Consider the following 21,390-nt stretch of genomic DNA (forward strand, 5'->3'; position numbering starts at 1 on the left):
GGCGATATATATATTAATATTTTTAGTTTACTGCAGAACCAGACTCCCGGACACCCGGATGCTGCTACGTCGTCGTCGGTGTTGTGTAAGAAGCGATGTCCATGTTGAAAGGCTTTGTGTTCCGTGTGCCTTCGGCGCCAGGTATGTTGTGTACATAACTACTCACTTAGTTCAGCTTCACAGGTGAGATTCAAGTTCTTCAGCATCAATGTCTTCTTTCAACAGCTCAGGTGAGTTTTTCAAACCCGAGGGTAGTACGTGTATAGGTGGACTGCTGTCTGTCTGAGTGAGAGTAGAACGTGTTCCAAAGCTGCATTGCAAGGAATCTTGCACGCGCACCAACATTGAAAACATTACAACAGGACAATAACCTTTACTGATGTCACGTGACAGCCCTACCCGTCCTCAGTGTGATAATAAGACTAGTCACTGGAATCTTGCTAGTGTGGTCTTCACATTCTATTTCCTTCTGTACATCATTAACCTGTAGTTTTAACAGACTTTATCCAATGACTAATTGTTTTATTTCTGTGTCAGCAGACCCGTGTCTTTCTTCGCCATGTCAGAACGGTGGACGGTGTGGAAGGTACGAAAGTAGCTACGTCTGCTTCTGTGTCTACGGCTTCTCGGGTTGGAGGTGTGAGTTTGGTTAGTATGCAATCCACACTGTAACTCTCCACATGACGCTTGAACATGCAGTGACAGTTCTGTTACATTTTGTTATTATTTATGTTGTTCGTGCAGGATAAGTCGCTGTTAAAACATTCTCATTATCATTAGTGTATTTATGTATGTATATGTGTGTGCATCAGGTGACTACTGTGCCTCATCTCCCTGTCGAAACGGAGGAACCTGTCAATCATCATATACAGACTATTCGTGCTCCTGTCCAATTGGTTACGCTGGGGTTAATTGTTATTTCCGTAAGTAAAACTATTGTAGATACAGTAAACCACTCACAATTCGCTGTACCTACGACCACGTGGTTGTTGTCCAGATCCAACCTTGCTAAAATGACTTATGATCAGTCAAAGTAAATTGATTTTTAAGTAATATTGTGTCAGCCATATCTGAAATAATACACTTCCTATTTGTTTCTTTATATCGTTTATTATTACTGTCATCCCGCTAGAGTGGTCTCAACACTGTACCTGCAGTTTTAATATTTATCCAACGGACTAATTGTTTTATTCCGGTGTCAGCGGACCCGTGTCTTTCTTCGCCATGTCAGAACGGTGGACGGTGTCAAAGCTTAGGAAGTTTCTACATCTGTGACTGCTACAACAACTTCGCAGGACTGAGGTGTGAGCAAGGTGAGTGTGCAATCCACACTGGAACTCTCCACGTGACCATGTAGTATACAGCATCACACTTCTGTTGTATTTTTTGTTTAAACATTAAAGGTGCGAGTTAAGCACCTGAAATATTATATATATAATATCTCTCAAATCTATCTCTTCCACTGCATTGTAATTGTAATGACTTTATATATATATTGAAAACAGAGCACACCTCCCATTTAAATTGCTCATTGTGACAAATAAAGTTGGTTATTGGTAATTAGCTAAGCAAACGATGTACACTTCAAATACCAAACATCTCCTTCTCGGTCAGCATCCAGGCTGTAACTGAAAAAGGTCTCCTAAAAAAAAAAAATAAAAACAGAGACTTCTGTCACCAGCAGCCGTGATGTCCACCTCTTCTCTCTTGTAAACAGCTGTTGAGGGAAATGATCATCACATCATTCTTTACACACGGTGAACACGTATCACTCCTACCTCCTTGATCCTGGGCCTTATTACTGTTACAACAAATGTTTTCTAATATTTTAGTCGCTATTCAACTTTGGAATGTGTGACATTTTAATGTGGCGAGTATAAGTCACTTCATTTATTTCTTGGATGAGAGTGATGTGCTTAACAACTTCCTGTTTGTTTGTTTATTAAAATGTTCAAGAGCTGAACACTCTGCTGCAGCTGCCAACTCGCAGGACTTCAAGCCAAAGACGACATGTGCTGAATTGCTCTGTCCTTTATTCGGTGTTATCGGTTTTGGCCTCATAGTAATTATCGCCGTTTGTTTCGTGATCGCCAAGAAAAGGAACAAGACGACAGCGAGACCTACAGCTTCGTTCTGCAGCTCTTGACGTCAGCGCAAACTTTCAGTCGGACACCCGAGTCAGCACCCTCACCTCTGTGTCTGACCACCCCACTCCCGAACACCCGAACAGTGTACGCTATACCCGGACAGACAGTCAGACAAACACGTGTGTCATTGAACACATTTCTCTGTCGGAATCGGAAACCAATGTTCTGTCTCCTCAGCAGCCACATCTCCATGACAACGAGGAGAGCAGACTAGATGGAGGGTGGGTCAATGACGGGTACGACCACGTCAGAGACTTACCTCCCTCCTACCTGTCTGTGGTGACAGATCCCATGTACATCCGTGACGAGGGCGACTCTGTGCAACAGCTGCCATCGTACGATGGCGTAGTGGCTGCGGTACGACCATCACCAGCACCCAGAGACGGGAATGTGACGTATATATAAGTGTCAATATAGGTGACGTCATGATCTGACAGAACAGACACGTCATCAGAGACCAACGTTACCTCAGCCTACAGTAGAAACACTACGTCATTCTTAGACGACCAACATGGCTCCCAAATACTGACAAGCAAGGCCGACATTGTGACCTTTAACCTTTATCAGCTCTACGTTTCTGTCTCACTGTAGATGACCAACAGATTAACAAAACAAACAGTCCATGTACCTTATATCTCGTACATTTCATTATTTTGCTAATTTGTTTTTAAAATACATCAGCATGCGTGACCATATTAGACCAAGAATAAAAATGTTGTTTGTCTGAAGTACAAGGCCCTGGAGGTAACAAACTGTAAACGGTCACAGCACTGTACTGTATTGTATATGTTAGGAACAGGTAGGCAGGGATTATCGCCCTTACCCGTGCTGCGTCGTGGTTTGGCGTCATAACCCGACGTCATAATATGACGCAATTTTAGATTTTACGTGTGGAGAAAAGAAATTGGAAGAGAGCAGACGACAGGGAGAGAGAAGACAGGCGGCGAATTCAGTGAGAGGAGGTCTTGCTGTATGTGTGGTTACAGAGACCGAGAATATATGAACTAAGCTGCTTGCCTCGCCAAGGACCTTCTGAGTGAGATCGCTCCTGACACAGAGATTATGTCTGACTTTCTCCGTGCGTCTCAGTGACACTGTGGACAGTAACAGTAAGTGTTTTCAAACGTTCTACAAATTATCAGGGAGATCATTTGAATTCTGGACCGAGTTCCAGAGCGGCGCTCCGTTTCTTGGTGCAAGACTGGTTGAGTTAGAAATGTACTGTGGGATGATAATGATGAGTGACAGGGGGAGATTAATATCTTGTCTATTTGAGTTAGTTTTGAGAAAAGTTTGTGTAACTTCCTTCTTGGTGTTATTCTTTATTTTGCTTCTGTGTGTATACGACCTGTTGCCATCTACCACTAAGAAAAAGTATAAGTAAGAGCCAAAAGAAAAGAAAAGAAACTTTTTGTTGTTATTTTACTGTATCATTATTATCATCATCATCATCACCTGTAAATTTTAAATATCGGGTTTCTTTTAAAATAGGATACTATAGTGGCTTGGACAGATCTACCGTTGAAAGCACCACTACACGGCAAAGTCAGAGGAAAGGCGCACCCCCCACAGCGCCCCACCCCACCCCACCCACACTTTTTTTGGCGTTCTTTGACAGTGACGACACCATCGTCGGCACGTGTCCCGCTTTCGCCCCCGAAACTTCTGGTCACCTTATCTTTTATTTAAAAACTAGCAGGTCTCTTTGCTCCACCTCACCTCCTTGACTGCGCCCCTAACCGACTGTCTAATCATCCAATGGTAGAAGCGACCCTGTTGTCAAGACAGTGTAGGAAATTCCCTCAAAAGTCACTGGAGCAGAAAATGTGGTAAAATACAGGGAGAACTGCACTGACCAGCTTTTGCCAATGTCGCGCACATCCATGTCCTGAAACACACACACACATGTGGACACGCTTCGTTGACTAACCCTGATAAAGCTTTTCTCGGGCGATATATATGTTAATATTTTAGTTTACGGCAAAACCTGACACCCGGACACCCGGCTGTTGCTACATCGTCGTCGGTGTTGTGTAAGAAGTGAAGTCGGTGTTGAAAGGCGCCAGGTAAAATATTCTAACGGCCTGTTGTGTACATAACTACTCTCTTCAGTTCAGCTTCGCAGGTGAGTTCAATGTTCTTCAGCATCAATGTCTTCTTTCAACATCTCAGGTGAGTTTTTCAAACCCGAGGGTAGTACGTGTATAGGTGGACTGCTGTCTGTTCTGAGTGAGAGTAGAACGGTGTTGCAAAGCTGCATTGCAAGGAATCTTGCACGCGCAAACATTGAAAACATTACAACAGGACAATAACCTTTACGATGTCACGTGACAGCCCTACCCGTCCTCAGTGTGATACTAAGACTAGTCACTGGAATCCCGCTAGTTGTCTTAACATTCTATTCCTTCTGTACACCATTAACCTGTAGTTTCAACAGACTTTATCCAATGACTAATTGTTTTATTCCTGTGTCAGCGGACCCGTGTCATTCTTCGCCATGTCTGAACGATGGACGATGTCAAAGCTTCAAAAGTGTCTACATCTGTGACTGCTACAACAACTTCGCAGGACTGAGGTGTGAGCAAGGTGAGTGGACAGTCCACACTGGAACTCTCCACGTGACCATGTAGTATACAGCATCACATTTCCGTTGTATTTTTTTTTAAACGTAAGAGGTGCGAGTTAAGCACCTCAAATATATATATATATGTATCGAATATCTCTTATTATATCTCTCAAATGTATCTCTTCCACTTCATTGTAATTGTAATCACTTTATATATATATAAATTGAAAACAGAGCACACCTCCCATTTCAATTAAGTTGGTTATTGGTAACTGGCTAAGCAGACGATGTACACTTCAAATACCAAGCACCTCAGTCTCGGTCAACATCCAGCCTGTAACTGAAAAGGGTCTCCTAAAAAAAAATAAAAAAAAATCAGAGACTTCTATTACCAGCAGCTGTGATATCCACCTCTTCTCTCTTGTAAACAGCTGTTGAAGAAATGATCATCACATCATTGTTTACACACGGTGAACACGTGGGACTCCTACCTCCACGTGATCCTGGGCCTTATTACTGTTAACACAAATGTTTTCTAACATTTTAGTCGATATTCAACTTTGGAATGTGTGACATTTTAATGTGAGCGAGTATAAGTCACTTCATTTATTTCTTGGATGAGAAAATGTGCTCAGTCGCTTGTTGTTTGTTTATTTAAATGTTGAAGAGCTGAACATTCTGTTGCAGCTGCCAACCTCGCAGGACTTCAAGCCAACACGTCATGTGCTGCATTTCTCTGTCCTTTATTCGGTGCTAACGCATTTGGCCTCATAATAATTATCGCCCTTTGTGTCATGATCGCCAAGAAAAGGAAAAGACGACAGCGAGAACTACAGCTTCGTTCTGCAGCTCTTGACGTCAGTGCAAACTTTCAGTCGGACACCCGAGTCAGCACCCTCACCTCTGTGTCTGACCACCCCACTGCCGAACACCCGTACAGTGTGCGCTATACCCGTACAGACAGTCAGACAAGCACGTGTGTCATTGAACACATTTCTCTGTCGGAATACGAGTCCAGTCATCTCTCTCCTCAGCAGCCACATCTCCATGACAACTACGAGAGCAGACTAGATGGAGGGTCGGTCAATGACGGGTACGACCACGTCAGAGACTTACCTCCCTCCTACCTGTCTGTGGTGACAGATCCCAGGTACATCCGTGACGAGGGCGACTCTGTGCAACAGCTGCCATCGTACGATGACGTAGTGGCTGCGGTACGATCATCACCAGCACCCAGAGACAGGAAAGAGACGTGTGTATAGGTGTCAATATAGGTGACGTCATGATCTCACAGAAACAGACACGTCATCAGAGACCAGCGTTACCTCAGCCTACAGTAGAAACACTACGTCATTCTCAGAGGACCAGCATGGCTCCCAAATACAGTGTCAGGCAAGGCCGACATTGTGACCTTTAACCTTTATCAGCTCTACGTGTCTGTCTCACTGTAGATGACCAACATAGACCCAGTTCATAGAAAATGACCAACAGACTAACAAAACAATCAGTCCATGTACCTTATGTCTCGTACACTTCATTATTTTGCTAATTTGTTTTTAAAATACATCAGCATGACCTCGTACTGTAAGGCAGGGATTATCACCCTTACCCGTGTGCGTCGTGGTTTGTGTCATACGTTAATATGACGCAATTTTAGATTTTACGTTTATTTCAACGTGTGGTTAGAATATATGAACTAATGCCTCGCTAATAGACCTTCTGAGTGAGATCGCTCCTATTATGTCTGACAGTGACACTGTGGACATAACAGTAAGTGTTTTCAAACTTTCTACAAATTATCAGGGAGATCATTTGAATTCTGGACGAGTTCCAGAAAGACTGGTTGATTAGAAATGTACTGTGGGATGATAAAACAATATCTTGTAGTTTGAGAAAAGTTGTGTAACATTCTAGGTGTTAATCTTTATGCTGTCTGTGTGTATACGACCTGTTGCCATCTATCCATATACCTTAGAGACAAGAATAAGTGTCAGTGTGTGACGTGTCGTGTAAGTATATACATGTATATACAAGGTGTATGTGAACACACGCGGTCTGAGCGTTTTGCCACAAACTTGTGAGTGTAAACATGCACCACCTTACCATATTCCAGTTCTGTACATCAGCAATGTTGTTTCCGACTCTGGTTCCTGTTCCAGCAACGGTTCCATCAAGTGTTGGTGCTGTGCTAATCTTGAGGTTGCGTGGATGTAACGATGTTTCTGTCTGAGATGATTGTGATTTCAGTTTCACACAAACCTTACAGACCCTCAGCTACTTTGTGAAACAAAAAATTATTATCTTTTTGAAAAAAACCCATGAAGTGATGGAAGGCTTCAGATGGCGTGCACCCAGTGGGTCAGTGTTTACACGGGATGGGAGACACTTGTTACTTCTTGAGCTTTCAGCCTGGCGTCCTTGCTTGTTGTTATGTTTATTTATTTGTTGAAAATCGCTTTCAGTATGCATGTGATGGTGAGTAAAGCGCTGTGTGCATCTAATTTATTTATATTTTGCTTGCAGTGTGTCTGAATATTGTGTGTGTGTTTATAACGATGTATCCGATGTCAGGCAAAATAAGATGCTTGTGCGTCTGTGTCTCTCAATCACTGTATGGCCCGCATATGCTGAGGAAGGGTGATTTTTAATGCTGTTGTTGCTTCTGTTGTTACATCATCCTTATTATTATTATTATTAAAATTTTGAAACCAACTAACTTGTATATTCACATCATATTTGCACATTAATAGAATTTAGTTGCAATTTAATTATAATATTAACTCTTATTAAGTCCTAATTTAATTCAAGTTTTGAACATTGTTTCTGGTGTTATTAGTAAAGACATAAGATTCAATAGCCCAACGGTCAAAATCATCTAAGTCAACTTGAAATAAGTCTAAGAGAAACAATATGACTGTCCTCAAATGTCATGCTACGAAAATGACCTCTGTCCTCAGATTATTCATCTTATTATTTAAAAACTAGCAGGTCTCTTTCTCCACCCCACCTCCGTGACTGCGCCTCTAGGCGACTGTCTAGTCATCCAATGGTAGAAGCGACCCTGTTGTCAAGACAGTGTAGGAAATTCCCCCAAAAGTCACTGGAGCAGAAAATATGATGAAATACAAGCGAACAGTTGAGCTCGTCTCGCTTCACTGCACTCACCAGCTTTTGCCAATGTTGCGTACATCCATGTCCTAAAACACAAACACACTTGTGGGACACGCTTCATTGACTAACCCTGATAAAGCTTCCCTCAGGCGATATATATATTATTATTTTTAGTCTACGGCGAAACCAGACTCCCGGACACCCGGATGTTGCTACGTCGTCGTCGGTGTTGTGTAAGGTGAGGTCGGTGTTGAAAGGCTTTGTGTTCTGTGCTCCTTCACCTCCAGGTAAATATTCGAACGGCCTGCTGTGTACACAACCACTGACTTTGCTCAGCTTCGCATGTGAGATAAAGTTCCTCAGCATCAATGTCTTCTTTCAACATCTCAGGTGAGTTTTTCAAACCCGAGGTTAGTACGTGTATAGGTGGACTGCTGTCTGTCTGCCGAGTTGTCCGTTGTTAGTCTCGGCGAGCCTCGACAATGACCGTTACTAAACCAGAAGCTTTGGGGTCTCATGCCTGGTTTTAGTGGTTAACTGGGAAAAATGGTCTGCCAGCAGTCGAGTCATACAAATGTGTGCATGGATATAGCTAATCAGAATGTTTGGACACAGTAGGCTACTTTTTACTTCCAAATCTTCAGGTTAAAATGCAGAAGAGGTCTGAGGTGAAAAGGTTCATGTTAAAATCACCCTGAGAGAATAATATGTCCATGTTACTTAACCACGGCCTCATTACCGCAGCTACATTTATCATTTTTTTTCTTCTCTCTCTCTGTGCTTCCTCGAGTAATATGACTAGGCGGCGAAAAGGAATGTCTTCGTCAATGTTCACTGCATTATCTTTACACTCTATTCCTTCTGTACACCATTAACCTGTAGTTTTAACAGACTTTATCCAATGGACTAATTGTTTCAGCGGACCCGTGTCTTTCTTCTCCGTGTCAGAACGGTGGACAGTGTGCAGGGTACGGAAGTGGCTACTTCTGCTTCTGTGTCAACGGCTTCTGGGGTTGGAACTGTGAGGTTGGTGAGTACACAATCCACACTGTAACTCTCCACGTGACTCTTGAACATGCAGTGACAGTTCTGTTACATTTTGTTGTTATTTATGTTGTTCTGACAGGGTAAGTTACTGTTAAAACATTCTCATTATCATTAGTCTATTTACGTATATATGTGTGTGTCCGTTAGGTGACCACTGTGCCTCATCTTCCTGTCGAAACGGAGGAACCTGCCAATCGTTGTATTCAGGCTATTCGTGCTCCTGTGCAACTGGTTACGCTGGGTTTAATTGTGACTTCCGTAAGTAAAACTATTGTAGATACAGTAAACCACTCACAATTCGCTGTACCTACAACCATGTGATTGTTCTCCAGATCCAGCCTTGCTAAAATGACTGATGATCAGTCACAGTAAATTGATTTTTAATTAATACTCATAATATTCTGTCAGCCACATCTGACAAAATACACTTTCCTATTTTGATTATTACTGTCATCCCGCTACAGTGGTCTTTACACTGTACCTGCAGTTTTAACATTCATTTAATGGACTAATTGTTTTATTCCTGTGTCAGCGGACCCGTGTCTTTCTTCGCCATGTCAGAACGGTGGACGGTGTGTAAGCTATGGAGGTGTCTACCTCTGTCACTGCTCCAGCACCTACACAGGACTGAGGTGTGAGCGAAGGTGAGTGGACAGTCCACACTGGAACTCTCCACGTGACCATGTAGTATACAGCATCCCACTTGTGTTGTATTTTTTGTAAACATAAGAGGTGCGAGTTAAGCAGACGATGTACACTTCAAATACCAAACACATCAGTCTTAGTCAGCATCCAGCCTGTAACTGAAAAAGGTGTCCTAAACCTAAAAATCAGAGACTTCTATCACCAGCAGCCATGATGAACAGCTGTTGAGGGAAATGATCATCACATTGTTTACACACAGTAAACACGTATCACTCTTACCTCCAGGTGATTCTGGGCCTTATTACTGTTACAACAAATGTTTTTACTAATATTTTAGTCGATACTAAATTTTGGAATGTGTGACATTTTAATGTAGCGAGTTTTAATGTTTTAATTTTACGGACATTTTAATGTCACTCCATTTATTTCTTGGATGAGAAAATGTGCTCAGTAGCAAATTGCTGTTTGTTTATTTAAATGTTGAAGAGCTGAACACTCTGTTGCAGATGCCAGCTCGCAGGACTTGAACCAGGACTTGAACCAGGACTTCAAGCCAAACACGTCAAAGAAGTCATGTGCTGAATTGATCTGTCCTTTATTCGGTGTTATCGGTTTTGGCCTCATAGTAATTATCGCCGTTTGTTTCGTGATCACCAAGAAAAGGAAAAGACGACAGCGAGACCTACAGCTTCGTTCTGGAGCTCATGACGTCAGTGCATACTTTCAGTCGGACACCCGAGTCAGCACCCTCACCTCTGTGTCTGACCACCCCACTGCCGAACACCCGTACAGTGTGCACGATACCAGCACAGACAGTCAGACAAGCACGTGTGTCATTGAACACTTTTCTCTGTCGGAACTCGAATCCAGTCATCTCTCTCCTGAGCAGCACATCTCCATGACAACGAGGAGAGCAGACTAGATGGAGGGTCGGTCAATGACGGGTACGACCACGTCAGAGACCTACCTCCCTCCTACCTGTCTGTGGTGACAGATCCCAGGTACATCCGTGACGAGGGCGACTCTGTGCAACAGCTGCCATCGTACGATGACGTAGTGGCTGCGGTACGACCATCACTAGCACCCAGTGACGGGAATGTGACGTCAATAGAGGTGACGTCATGATCTCACAGAACAGACACGTCATCAGAGACCAACGTTACCTCAGCCTACAGTAGAAACACTACGTCCTTCTTAGAGAATCAACCTGGCTGTCAGTCAGAGCCGACATTGTGACCTTTAACCTTTATCAGCACTGTAGATGACCAACATAGACCCAGTTCATAGAAAACGACCAACAGATTAACAAAACAATCAGTCCATGTACCTTGTATGTCTTACACTTAACTATTTTGCTAATTTGTTTTAAAATACATCAGCATGTGTGACCATATTAAACACGAGGAAACTGTTATCATTGTTACGTTGCCTCTGTCGTCTTTTATCGTATTCCGCGTTTTTATATTTTAATCTTGACAGACTTTTGCACTCATCTCTTTGTTCTGGAAGACGTTATACATCAAACAAAAAAGATCAAACAACCAGTTTCTCCGTCTCTCAACCAATGGGATTAGACCTAGACACTGAGAAATAGTGTCAACCAACAACATTAGACCAGGAATAAAGGTCGCTTCTCACCATCATTTGTTACCTTGTTTACCACAATTTGCTATTAGTCAAAGTAAACAAGCCCAGGCTTTGTACCCAAAGTCGTATTCATATTTTTATCAACAAAAAAAAAAAAAACAAACAATATTCGTAGCAGCAACGAGTTTATGACTTTCTGTCAGCAAATGTATTGTATTGAATTGTTGACGATTTCAATTTCCACCAAATATTTATTTATGTTGCTGTTTTATTTATTTGTGGCAGTCACCTGCTGTGTAGGTCATAACCTACAATAAAATAACGATGATGAGAGCCGGAGCTGCGTTAGTTCACACCTCAGTAAGTTGATGATTCTCCTGCATCAGAAACAAATATAGTAACAACATCATGTCCTCCCCCTCCCCTACCTCACACCAGTCTGGAACTATCGTAAACACGACGATGTTTCTCGTGGTAGCAGTTGAAATATAACATTCACTGGTTCAAATCCCCACGAAAGACTTAAAAAAAAAAAAAAAAGACATTACGAGACCACTGTGACCCCTGACGTTTGACAATGACAATTTTTTATTAACGAGAGGTAAAGTAAATAAGACATGTTTTTTTCCATTGAGCTGTCGCCATTTACGGGGGGAAAATAAGCTAAGTAGTTAGGACGTGAAGTTAGTTACATGACGTCACAAGACGCCGCTATACGTCACCTAACCTCTCATCGTTTCTCGTGTTATCACCGAGGGTATCTAATGTCACAGGTCAAAGTCTTCGTCAGAGGACAGAGTTGTGTGGGGAATTCCCTCGAAAATCCGCAGTTAGGTGGGGCACGTGACAGTGCAGTTCGTGTGAGCTGCTCCTCTTATCTCTGTGATGTTGGTCTCTCTCTCACACACACACAGACACACACACATGAAAACATGCTACACATACCACACCTGACAAGATTCCTCTCAGTCAAGCCCTCCTGCCCATGTGATATCTATATTTGTCTATACTTAACATTTTTATTTCATCGACATCGGAGTCACGCCGCTACCCGGATGTTGTACCTGGTGACGTCAAAACCGGAGGTGTTGAGCTCGGGTCTCGCTCTGGACCGTGTCGCTGTAAACAGGTTTTGTATCAGTAATTAGCAGCCAACACACTGAAGCTGCCGTGTACACGTGTCTTCACCGCCAGGTGAGTAGAGTTCACCTGTTGTTGTGTACAAAACCACCGACCGACACACTTGGGTAGATCTCACCTGTGCAGCCTCAATGCCAACTACACGCAGTCACGTGATGACTACAGGTGAGCTCTTCACCCCAGCGCCTTCTACTGTGAAGGTGTTTATTCTCCTTCGTCGTTCATTTACTTTTATTCATGTGTGTATGTGCATGTCGGTGTGTGTGTGTGAGAGAGAGAGGGAGGGAGAGTACGTGTGTGTGTGTCTATGTGAGTTAGAAGGAGAATGTGTGAGTGTGCGCGCGCGTGGTAGAGTATGCTAGTGTGTTTATGTGTTGTTCGTGTGTACTTTTAATCGTAGAGAAAAAAAAGAAAAAAATGTGTTTTTCAAAAGATTTAACAAAGAGGTTCACAAAAACACGAGAAGACACGAGATTTCAATCAGAAACTCCCTTCTAGTTGCCCTTCTATAGCTTCAATATCTGTGATTTCAGTGTGTGTGTGCATGTCCGTGTGTGTGTGTGTGTTTATCCAGTTGAATGGAAGCTTTAGAGATGATGCAGCTGTGTGTTTGTGTGCAGGCCGGGTGGACTCCTGTCTGTCCTCCCCTTGTCACAATGGCGGGCGATGTACAAGCTACGGACGATACTACATTTGCCGTTGTTCCAGCGGCTTCTACGGACTGAGGTGTGATGTTGGTAAGTATTTGTTTACACATTTCAAATATTGAAGGTGTGAATGATCTGTCAGCATTTGGGACGCTTGTATTTCTGTTGATTGTAACATTCTAAGTGAAGGCTTTACATTTTCTAGTCGAACAAACATGAAACCTGTCCAAATGGCGATTCACTGTCCAGTGACCTCACACTTTGCTTCCATTCTTTAGCTGACAGGGTTAGTGTGTTTGTGTGTTTGTGCAACTGTGTATCTATCGTTGGTTTGCTGTGAAATCATGAACGAAGATAACATGCTTTACATTCACACACACATATTGAAATGTGAAACTATGGTAAGGTACCCATGTACCCACCTCCAGTGTTTGCTTAGTCTGGCCTTTCAATTATCTGGGCGCCATAGTTTACTTTGGGTGTGTGCATGTGTCTGGGCGTGTGTGTGTGCACACTTGTGTTGGGCGTGAGTGTGGGTATGTATGTGTGTGCGTGTGTCCACTTGTGTGCGTGTGTGGGCGTGCATGAGGGCGTGCGTGTGTGTGGGTACTTTCCACTGTGCTCTATCAGCTAACCCCTGCTCCTCACCTCCGTGTCGACACGGAGGAACCTGCCAGCCTCACTCTATTCGTGCTCCTGCCCAGCTGGCTATAGGGGAGTTAACTGTAACTTTTGCAAGTAAACGTGTGCCCTAGACATGGCCAACCACTCACACTGCGTTGTCCTTACCAGCTTCATCTTCACTCCTAATCCACACACAGCATGAATTGAAATCACTGAAATCTATTTACAAATTATCCTGTTTGTAATATTTACAAAGAGGGAACATTTTAATATTTATATTTATGTCACATTCTTAACTCTAGAATATGAGTAGGGTAAGGTAGAGGTCATCCTTCAGGTCCTGGGGGCCAGCTTTACATGAGGGGGTGTTCCTTTTCTGTCCCTCCCTGCCTTACCTTCCTCAACCCTCTGTGGAGTCAGGTCCTCACACCTCCCTACTGGATCAACTGGGAGGAAGTTTGCTGTACTAATCGAGAACTGAACCAGGTGGCTGTTAGTTGGGACACAAGCTCTCTAACCACTGGACTATCCGCTTATGAGAACATAAATTCCACGGAGCTACACCGTCCCTTGGCAGACATAGTCGTGACATGCACTTACAGGATGATACACACCGACCTGCGTCACCGACATGTTCAACATCAGCTTCTATTGTTGCAGCAGCCGACTTGACGACCTTTCGCTGGAGCCCCACGACGCCCACACCAGGAGTGACAACTGCTGTGGTAACTCCAAACGTCCCCCTGAGTGCAGCGGTCACTTCTGTCGTCGTTGTCGTCATTTTGACATCAATATTTGTCGTCTGCTGCTTGAGGACGGCCAAAAAACGAAGAGAAACTGCAGCTCGCTTACCTTTGTTCCGAGGGACACCCGAGGCATCAGGATCATTCGTCCGTCTAACCACGGAGGTGTGGAGATCAGGGTTAGACGAGGATCGGTCAATGACGGGTATGACCCAGCCACAGACTCGCCTCCCCCGTATGTGTCGGTGGTGGCTGACCCGAAGCTCGTCCACCAGGACAACTCTCAGGAACCGCCGCCATCTTACGAGGAAGTACTGGCGGCGACACGACCACCATCAGCCCCAAGTGACGCGCACGTTACGTCACCAGACGCCATGACCTCACAGAAAGAAAACACGTCACAGGAACCCAACACAACCTTAGCGTAGGAAGGAAATACTACGTCACTAGGAGGGTGAAGTTGTGGCAGAACACGGAGACGATAGATGACGAGGTTACGTCACTAGTGCACAGAACACGGAGACGATAGATGAGGTTACGTCACTAGTGCACACAACACTGTGTTCGTCACGGTCGATGTTTAATCATTCACAAAGTCTGTGACTGTGGTGTAAGCTTTAGTTAGTCCCAAGTGTGTAACCCTGAGCTCTATAAACCCAAGGTTTCCTACCCTCGGCTGTGATTTCAGTACCACAGGAATTTCCTAAAACTACTTTGTTGTTGACTACAAAGCAAATCAATCAATTAATTAATTAATCAATCAAGACTTCGCTGGTTTGTTCCGCAACATCAAGAAGTATGACTTAAAATATCTGTTTATCCTTTTGTGAACCAATCGGATTAATCCAAAGAAACAGTGAATGTGAACTTACCGGGGTTGAACAGGAGACCCACGGGTTGCAAAGTTCCTACTGATTGAACTCTCCCCTCTCGCCGCATAATCGTTTCATCTTTTTTACTGAAACCAAAGAAATATGTCGTTTGTCTTTTGTTGGTTTAAATAAAGTTGAATTGATCAATGCGGCTGCAGTGTAACATGACGAGATTATCGGTGGTAGATGTTTGAGTGATGCTCCAACAGACGACTGTATCCGCAGTTTATTTCATCGAAATGTTTTGGTGAAACTATGACTTGGATAATAACAAGTCTCGCTGATAGCAGCCATGACTTGGGTAATAACAAGCTTTGTTACAAATGCTGAATACTAAACGGTATTCTCGACATCTGTCTTACACATTAACTGTCCAATAACGACAACCGCGACTGGCATGAGGTAAAATAGTCTCCCCTTGTCACAATGCTTTCACACTGGAATATTGTGCAAAACATGGTCAAACTTCAAAACGAGTTTACATGCTGATCAGAAGCATCTCAATTTTACCAGCAGAAAGAAGAATAACCATAAAGCAAGTAATAAAATAATACAGCAAGAAAAATACTGAAATTATGGATAAAAATATTGAACATTTATATTTTAATATCATCAGCTTTAACAATATTTTGCATTCCTTCAAATCAAACAGGCCCCCCCCCATCCCAAGTAGTTAGAATAAAGCTTAAGAAATGGTGATTAAATATAAAAACCACCATAAATGTGGTAACAGCCGGCATTAAACATCATTAACTACCTCAAACCACCCAATGAGTTATGGTATAATATATTGTCATTAGTAGTAACCATGGTGGCACACCAACCCTATTCTAGATTCATATAAACAAACAGGTAAGAACTACAATCAGGCTAACATATCCCCTTATAAACAGAAAAATTAAAAATAAATAAATGGTATAAAAAGGAGCTTGCTAGTCTATCCTCACTATAATGTAAATAAATTTAAACTAGTGTTATTTTTTAACGGAATTAAAGATGGGGCTTTTACATTCTTTCGTAGCGAGAAGTATAAACATGCAGAAGGTAGGAAATTAAATAAATAAAAGCTAAAGTCGAACAGTATACTCAAAAAATAGTATATCTCCATCACAAAGTGAGTATTTGTCCTGTATCTGTGCATGCGAATTTTTTATTCCGAGAACCTAAGTTGTTCCTTTTCACCGAAGAAAGTGATCTTTGTTTATTTTACTCAGTTGTAAATCATTCACACTTGGATCGCCTGAGTTGTTTAAATGAAAGTCCGACCTGACAAAGTGATCCCATTTTTTTTTTTTTTTTTTTTTTTTTTTGTCTGTGAGGGGGTTAGGGTGTTTAACGGGACGTAAGTGGAATAAGAGAAAACTGTGAATGTGAAAAAAAAGAAAGACAAAATGAGACTCGAACAGATCTTCAGACAGAAGTTCATTATCAGGAAGAATAGATGTTTATGTCAGCTAATATGAGGGGAGTATTTTTTGGAGAACTAAAAATACTTTTTAATTAATAAGCTTGATCAATGAGGTCTTAATGATTGCATTATTTCTCTTGTTTGGAATACGTTTCTATGGTTACTCTTGAACTGCTGTTATCACTAGTCTTATTGTTTAAAGACATAGCCCCTAGGACTTTAAAAAATAGGTCTGCCCCTACCTCCAGGATTACAGAAGTTACTTCTGAATGGACATCTGTTAATAGAACCTGCTGCTTTGCTGTGATGTCACCGTAGTTGTTGGCATCACAACCTCGATGTTTGCCATGTTACCTGCAGTCTCAGGTGAAGTCGTGGAGCTTCAGGTAAGGAAGTCCATCAGACGCCATCGTGACGAGCGCGGACATGTGTTACGAAATCGTGACAACATGAAGAGGGAGGTGTAAAGATCTCCACCCTCTCGAACAAACAACCCCAAAGGTAAAACTCCTGACAAGTTGCATTCTACTTCAGAAACTGGCAGATTTATAGCGATTTGTCTCAGTGTTTTATGTTTGTGGACAGGAAGGTCAGGACAAGAATTGTCTCTTCTTATCAGCCACAGGGAATTTTTCCTTTACACTCAGAGATCCTACCCGAGGTGGGAGAATGATTTTCTTTTTCTCGCATTAGACTCGCTTCCAAAAAGCAAACGGTCGTTGCATGATTCGGTGACAAAAGTTGGACATGAACCTCGCCAGTCTGTTGCCCTGCCTTCGGCTCTTCATTCTCGGAGCTGTGCTTATACAAGGTAGGTGTGTTGTGTGACCTGTCTGTGACACTGTGTTGGCAGCAAGTCTTGCATACAGACATTTATACCATACGGAAATATCTTTAAACTATTGTACGATGAGCAAGACAGAAAATTGTCGACACTGGCATACAAGATGTGGTTTGAGGACTCACCTGCAAAAGCAAGGTTGTGCTCAGGAGGACATTAGTGTTGGCGTCCGCTCCCTGATGTTTCTACCGAACATTCTCGTCCTTCTTCTAGACGAATGAGGAAGTAGATGAGATAATAATACAAAAATAGAGAAGGCAATTTCTTAGTTAATGCATTTGCATTTGTCTATTCTATGTTTTGCTCTTACTTCACAAAAAGTCAGAACTTTATCAAAGAAAATGATTTTCACCAATAGTCATGCTGATGGCACGCAGTGGGTTTGTTGTTTTTCTTTTTGCAATAGAGTGTGACTTTCGTTTTGACTATGTATCAGTGTGTTTGTGTGTGTGTGTGTGTCAGAATGATAAGGAATCTACAGTTTTGATATTTTTGGAATCTTCAGGTGTTAGATGTGACTGTAAACAGCCATGCCAGAATGATGGGGTGTGTTTCAACGATACTTGCATCTGTAGCACGAACTACACAGGATCGGAATGTCAGATCCGTAAGTATGTTTAGTTAAGGAACCTCCACAATAAATACTGACCCTCCCGAGTACTATAAGGCCAACTTAGTACATGGTGAGAGACAAAACAAAATTATGACAAAAGCAAAATTATGACGAACTGCTACTGTCTTTATTACATCGAAATCATTTGAACAAGTGATAGAGGAGTGAGATTTTTCCAAGAAGCGAAATTTCCATTTTTAGAGCTTTTAGGTTTTTTTTTTAAATTCTGTATTATATGTAAATCATGTTCAGTTATTTTAAAAAAAAATTCTGAAACCCGCAAGAAACATGTAATAGCCTTGTGTCTGGCGTTTTTCTTCATTTTCTACAAAATCGAACTGTTTAATCTTAAATTAATAAATATTATTATTTACTGTATGTAAAAAGAACACCACACCTTCTTTGATATCTCCACAAACCATTTAAGGTAAAACCTGGTGAAAGGTGAAGGTTGAGAAAAAGATGATTAGATTGTTGGGGTTAATTAAAGGCAGACCTGAAGAACCGCCAATGGAACTTTGCAGTTTGTGAATGTTGAAACATTCCTGATGTCACTTCAGGTCACCCTTGCTCCTCCTCGCCCTGCATGAATGGCGGGAACTGCTCGAAGAGAGGAGACAAGTATCGGTGTGTGTGTCCTGCTGATTTCTCAGGTTCTCACTGTGAGTGGGGTGAGTACACTAGTGACACTGAGCACTGAGTTATGTTGTTGTTATGAAACTTTCAGAGCTCGTGTGTAGATGTCAGGACCTTAAGAATCGAATGTTTACATTGAAATGATATTGTCGCGGCTCTCTAAATATTTGCGGGGACTGTATTGGGCCCGAACTGGGGTGTGTCCTACTGAGCTTGGTTGAGTACTGTGACCATTACTGTTAATATAGATAAGATCAGAGTTATGTAAGAATATGGGTTGAGAGGTTAATGGAAAAAATTAGCTAACCCTGTGTGTGTGTGTAATTGTGTATGGGTATGTGTGTGTGTGTTTGTGCTTGTGATTCTATGTGTGTTTGTGCGTGTGATTGTGTGTGGGTTTGTGTATGTGTGTGTGTTTGTGTGTGTGTGTGTTGCAGTGAACCGTTGCAAGTCGTCTCCATGCCTGAATGCTGGTTCCTGCCGAACTTGGGAGTCCCGCTACTTCTGTATCTGCTCCACTGCTTTCACCGGCACCAACTGTGAACGTGGTGAGTGACATCCCTACCTTGAGTGTCCAGGTAGTCTCTGTCTCCCTGACCCTGTGAAGCAAGTGTGTGTCGCATGAAACAATGTCAGTAGGCGCAGGGGCTCATTTGCCATGTCTTCGTGTTCATTGTCTCTATTCATGCTCATGACTGAGTGCGAGGTCTGTGTATGTGTGAGAGAGAGAGAAGCTTAACTAAAGATGAGATATCACAAAATGGTGATACACTCTGACAATGTGAAGTAACCTATAAGCAAATCACATTTACATGCATGCACACGATAGATAAATTCTTCTCCGTATTTGACACCAAGACACACACCCTGGACACACCTGTGTACACAAAGCTTTTCATTTCATTCTTCACTAAGTTATCTGCACATATCAAGACCACATAAAGATGTCATCATGTTGCAGCTCGCTCCACCTCCCCAGCCCCTACCTCCACCCGCTTACCTCACACCCACACCCACTCGTCGTCCCTGGTGCTGCTGGCCGTCGTGGCGGTGCTGCTGGCGCTGGTTGTGGTGACGACGCTGGGCTGGTGTTGTTGGTGCAAGGTTCGGCGCCGGTATCTCGGGTGCACACGGCCGGCAGGAAGGCAGGATGCGGCTACCCGGGTGCACATCCCAGGGTTCAGCTTCTCCCAGCTGCTGGAGTCCCAGGGGTCCGGCGAGGTGCAGGGAGGCTTCTACCCGGTGTGGACCACCCCGCCGTCCTACTGCTCCCTGCAAGGTGACACTAAACCTCTGGAATTTCCTCCGCCGTATGACGAGCTTGCTTTGGATGCGATCGCAACGCCTGCTGGCGGGAAACCTTTGCAGGGGGCAGAGAACTGGGTGTCGACACGGTGACCTCCCCTGCTCCGAGAGAACTCAGCGTAGTGGGCAGCACGGAGTTGTCGGTCCCGCCAGAGGAAGCAGCCAGGATGTCTGAAGAACTGACAGAAGGCAAGAGTGGAGGCGCTGAGGTGTCGCACACACCTGACCAACAGTCAGCAGTGAAAACAGACATCAGTGATGTCTAGAGAGAGGAATGGTGTGTTATCGTCCTTCTGGTTAGAAAGACTTTTCTTTGTCTTGCTGATTGAGGACATCGCTGATTATACGATAGAAAGTAATTATGAGCTCTCACAGTGAGCGTAGGCAATAATCAAAATCAGTGACCAAAGAAAGTGACCATCAACGATAATGATCACATATAGCGATCTGAAACAGTGATCATGGAGTTACAGTGACTGAGACAGAGATCATAAACAGTGATCATATATAATGATAGTAACAATCATAGTGAAGTGATTGCAGACAATGATTTGAGACATTGACCATACTCATCACAGCCAATGATCGTCGAGTTATCACAGGCAATGAAAATAGACTGTTATCACAGATGATGATTCGAAAGTGGGATCATAAACAAAGCTGCGGCGATCACAATGATTGTAGACAGTGATTGTAGAAATAATTTTCACGAAGAGGGATTATGGACAATCATTCAAGACAGCAATCATAGACAATGATGACATAATGCTTTGATCATGGAGTTACCTACACAATGATTCGAAACAACGATTGTAGTCATCGGTGATAAACGAGTAATCACAGACAATGAACATGACTATTATCATAGACAGTGATTTGAGAGAGCAATCATCACCAGAACCCTGATTGTTGATTGTGATTCAAGACACTGATCATAGACATTGATCATATAAAGAAATCATTTAAAGAGTTTACAACGAACGAAAATGATCGAATACCGTGATAGAAGCCATCAGTCAAATCAAATTACTAGAAAAAGTGTTCTCAGAAAATAATCACATGCAATGACTATACTGTTTCCCTAAGATAACGAGAAGAAAGACATTATCAGTAAACTTGTTGACAAACAAGAAGATTTGCAAGTTGCTTTTTTCTTGTCATTCTCTTCACCAAAACAATAACTAAATATCATAATTTTGTGCTCAGTTGACTACAGGGAAACACAATGTCTAGTATTATTGGTCTAGAGATCTACTACTTGTTTGGCTTGTTAGTCCTTTGTTCAAATACTTTGGACTCACTGCCAAGAAGGGAAAGTGTTATAGAAGTTGCTGTTAGTATTTTTTTCTTCAATACGTTAAATCTTTTAAAGCTTGAATTTTATATTTTAGAATACAACCCTAATGATTACCATATTTTTTTTCAAAAGTATAAATATGGCAGTTAACAGGGTTGTTT

The 21,390-nt window shown here is 42.6% G+C and overlaps 2 protein-coding genes across 3 annotated transcripts in view; both read left to right on the forward strand.

The window, feature by feature from the left end:
- LOC112570287 (fibropellin-1-like) overlaps positions 1 to 11,156 on the forward strand; it is a 44,273-nt gene extending 33,117 nt beyond the window's left edge. Inside the window, exons 6-16 of the mRNA XM_025248667.1 lie at positions 538 to 648; positions 813 to 923; positions 1,203 to 1,313; positions 1,977 to 2,138; positions 4,623 to 4,733; positions 5,401 to 5,965; positions 8,180 to 8,214; positions 8,744 to 8,854; positions 9,019 to 9,129; positions 9,404 to 9,512; positions 10,021 to 11,156. Of these exons, the coding sequence (XP_025104452.1) occupies positions 538 to 648; positions 813 to 923; positions 1,203 to 1,313; positions 1,977 to 2,138; positions 4,623 to 4,733; positions 5,401 to 5,965; positions 8,180 to 8,214; positions 8,744 to 8,854; positions 9,019 to 9,129; positions 9,404 to 9,512; positions 10,021 to 10,438 (1,955 nt within the window). The 3' untranslated portion in view covers positions 10,439 to 11,156. The remainder of the gene's footprint in view (positions 1 to 537; positions 649 to 812; positions 924 to 1,202; positions 1,314 to 1,976; positions 2,139 to 4,622; positions 4,734 to 5,400; positions 5,966 to 8,179; positions 8,215 to 8,743; positions 8,855 to 9,018; positions 9,130 to 9,403; positions 9,513 to 10,020) is intronic.
- Positions 11,157 to 12,032: 876 nt separating this feature from the next.
- Positions 12,033 to 21,063, forward strand: LOC112570219 (delta and Notch-like epidermal growth factor-related receptor). 2 transcript variants are annotated; one of them, XM_025248558.1, is made up of 6 exons: positions 12,033 to 12,408; positions 12,864 to 12,980; positions 17,884 to 17,985; positions 18,552 to 18,662; positions 19,065 to 19,175; positions 19,589 to 21,063. In XM_025248558.1, the coding sequence occupies exons 1-6, from the start codon at positions 12,375 to 12,377 to the stop codon at positions 20,023 to 20,025; spliced, it is 912 nt and encodes a 303-aa protein (XP_025104343.1). In that variant the 5' UTR covers positions 12,033 to 12,374; the 3' UTR covers positions 20,026 to 21,063. The 2 variants fall into 2 exon arrangements, with proteins under 2 accessions (XP_025104343.1, XP_025104344.1); XM_025248559.1 differs by lacking the exons at positions 12,033 to 12,408; positions 12,864 to 12,980 and adding an exon at positions 15,522 to 17,348.
- The last annotated feature ends 327 nt before the right edge of the window (positions 21,064 to 21,390 follow it).

The sequence above is a fragment of the Pomacea canaliculata genome, linkage group LG8, assembly GCF_003073045.1.
Source record: "Pomacea canaliculata isolate SZHN2017 linkage group LG8, ASM307304v1, whole genome shotgun sequence".
NCBI classification, from domain to species: Eukaryota; Metazoa; Mollusca; class Gastropoda; order Architaenioglossa; family Ampullariidae; genus Pomacea; species Pomacea canaliculata.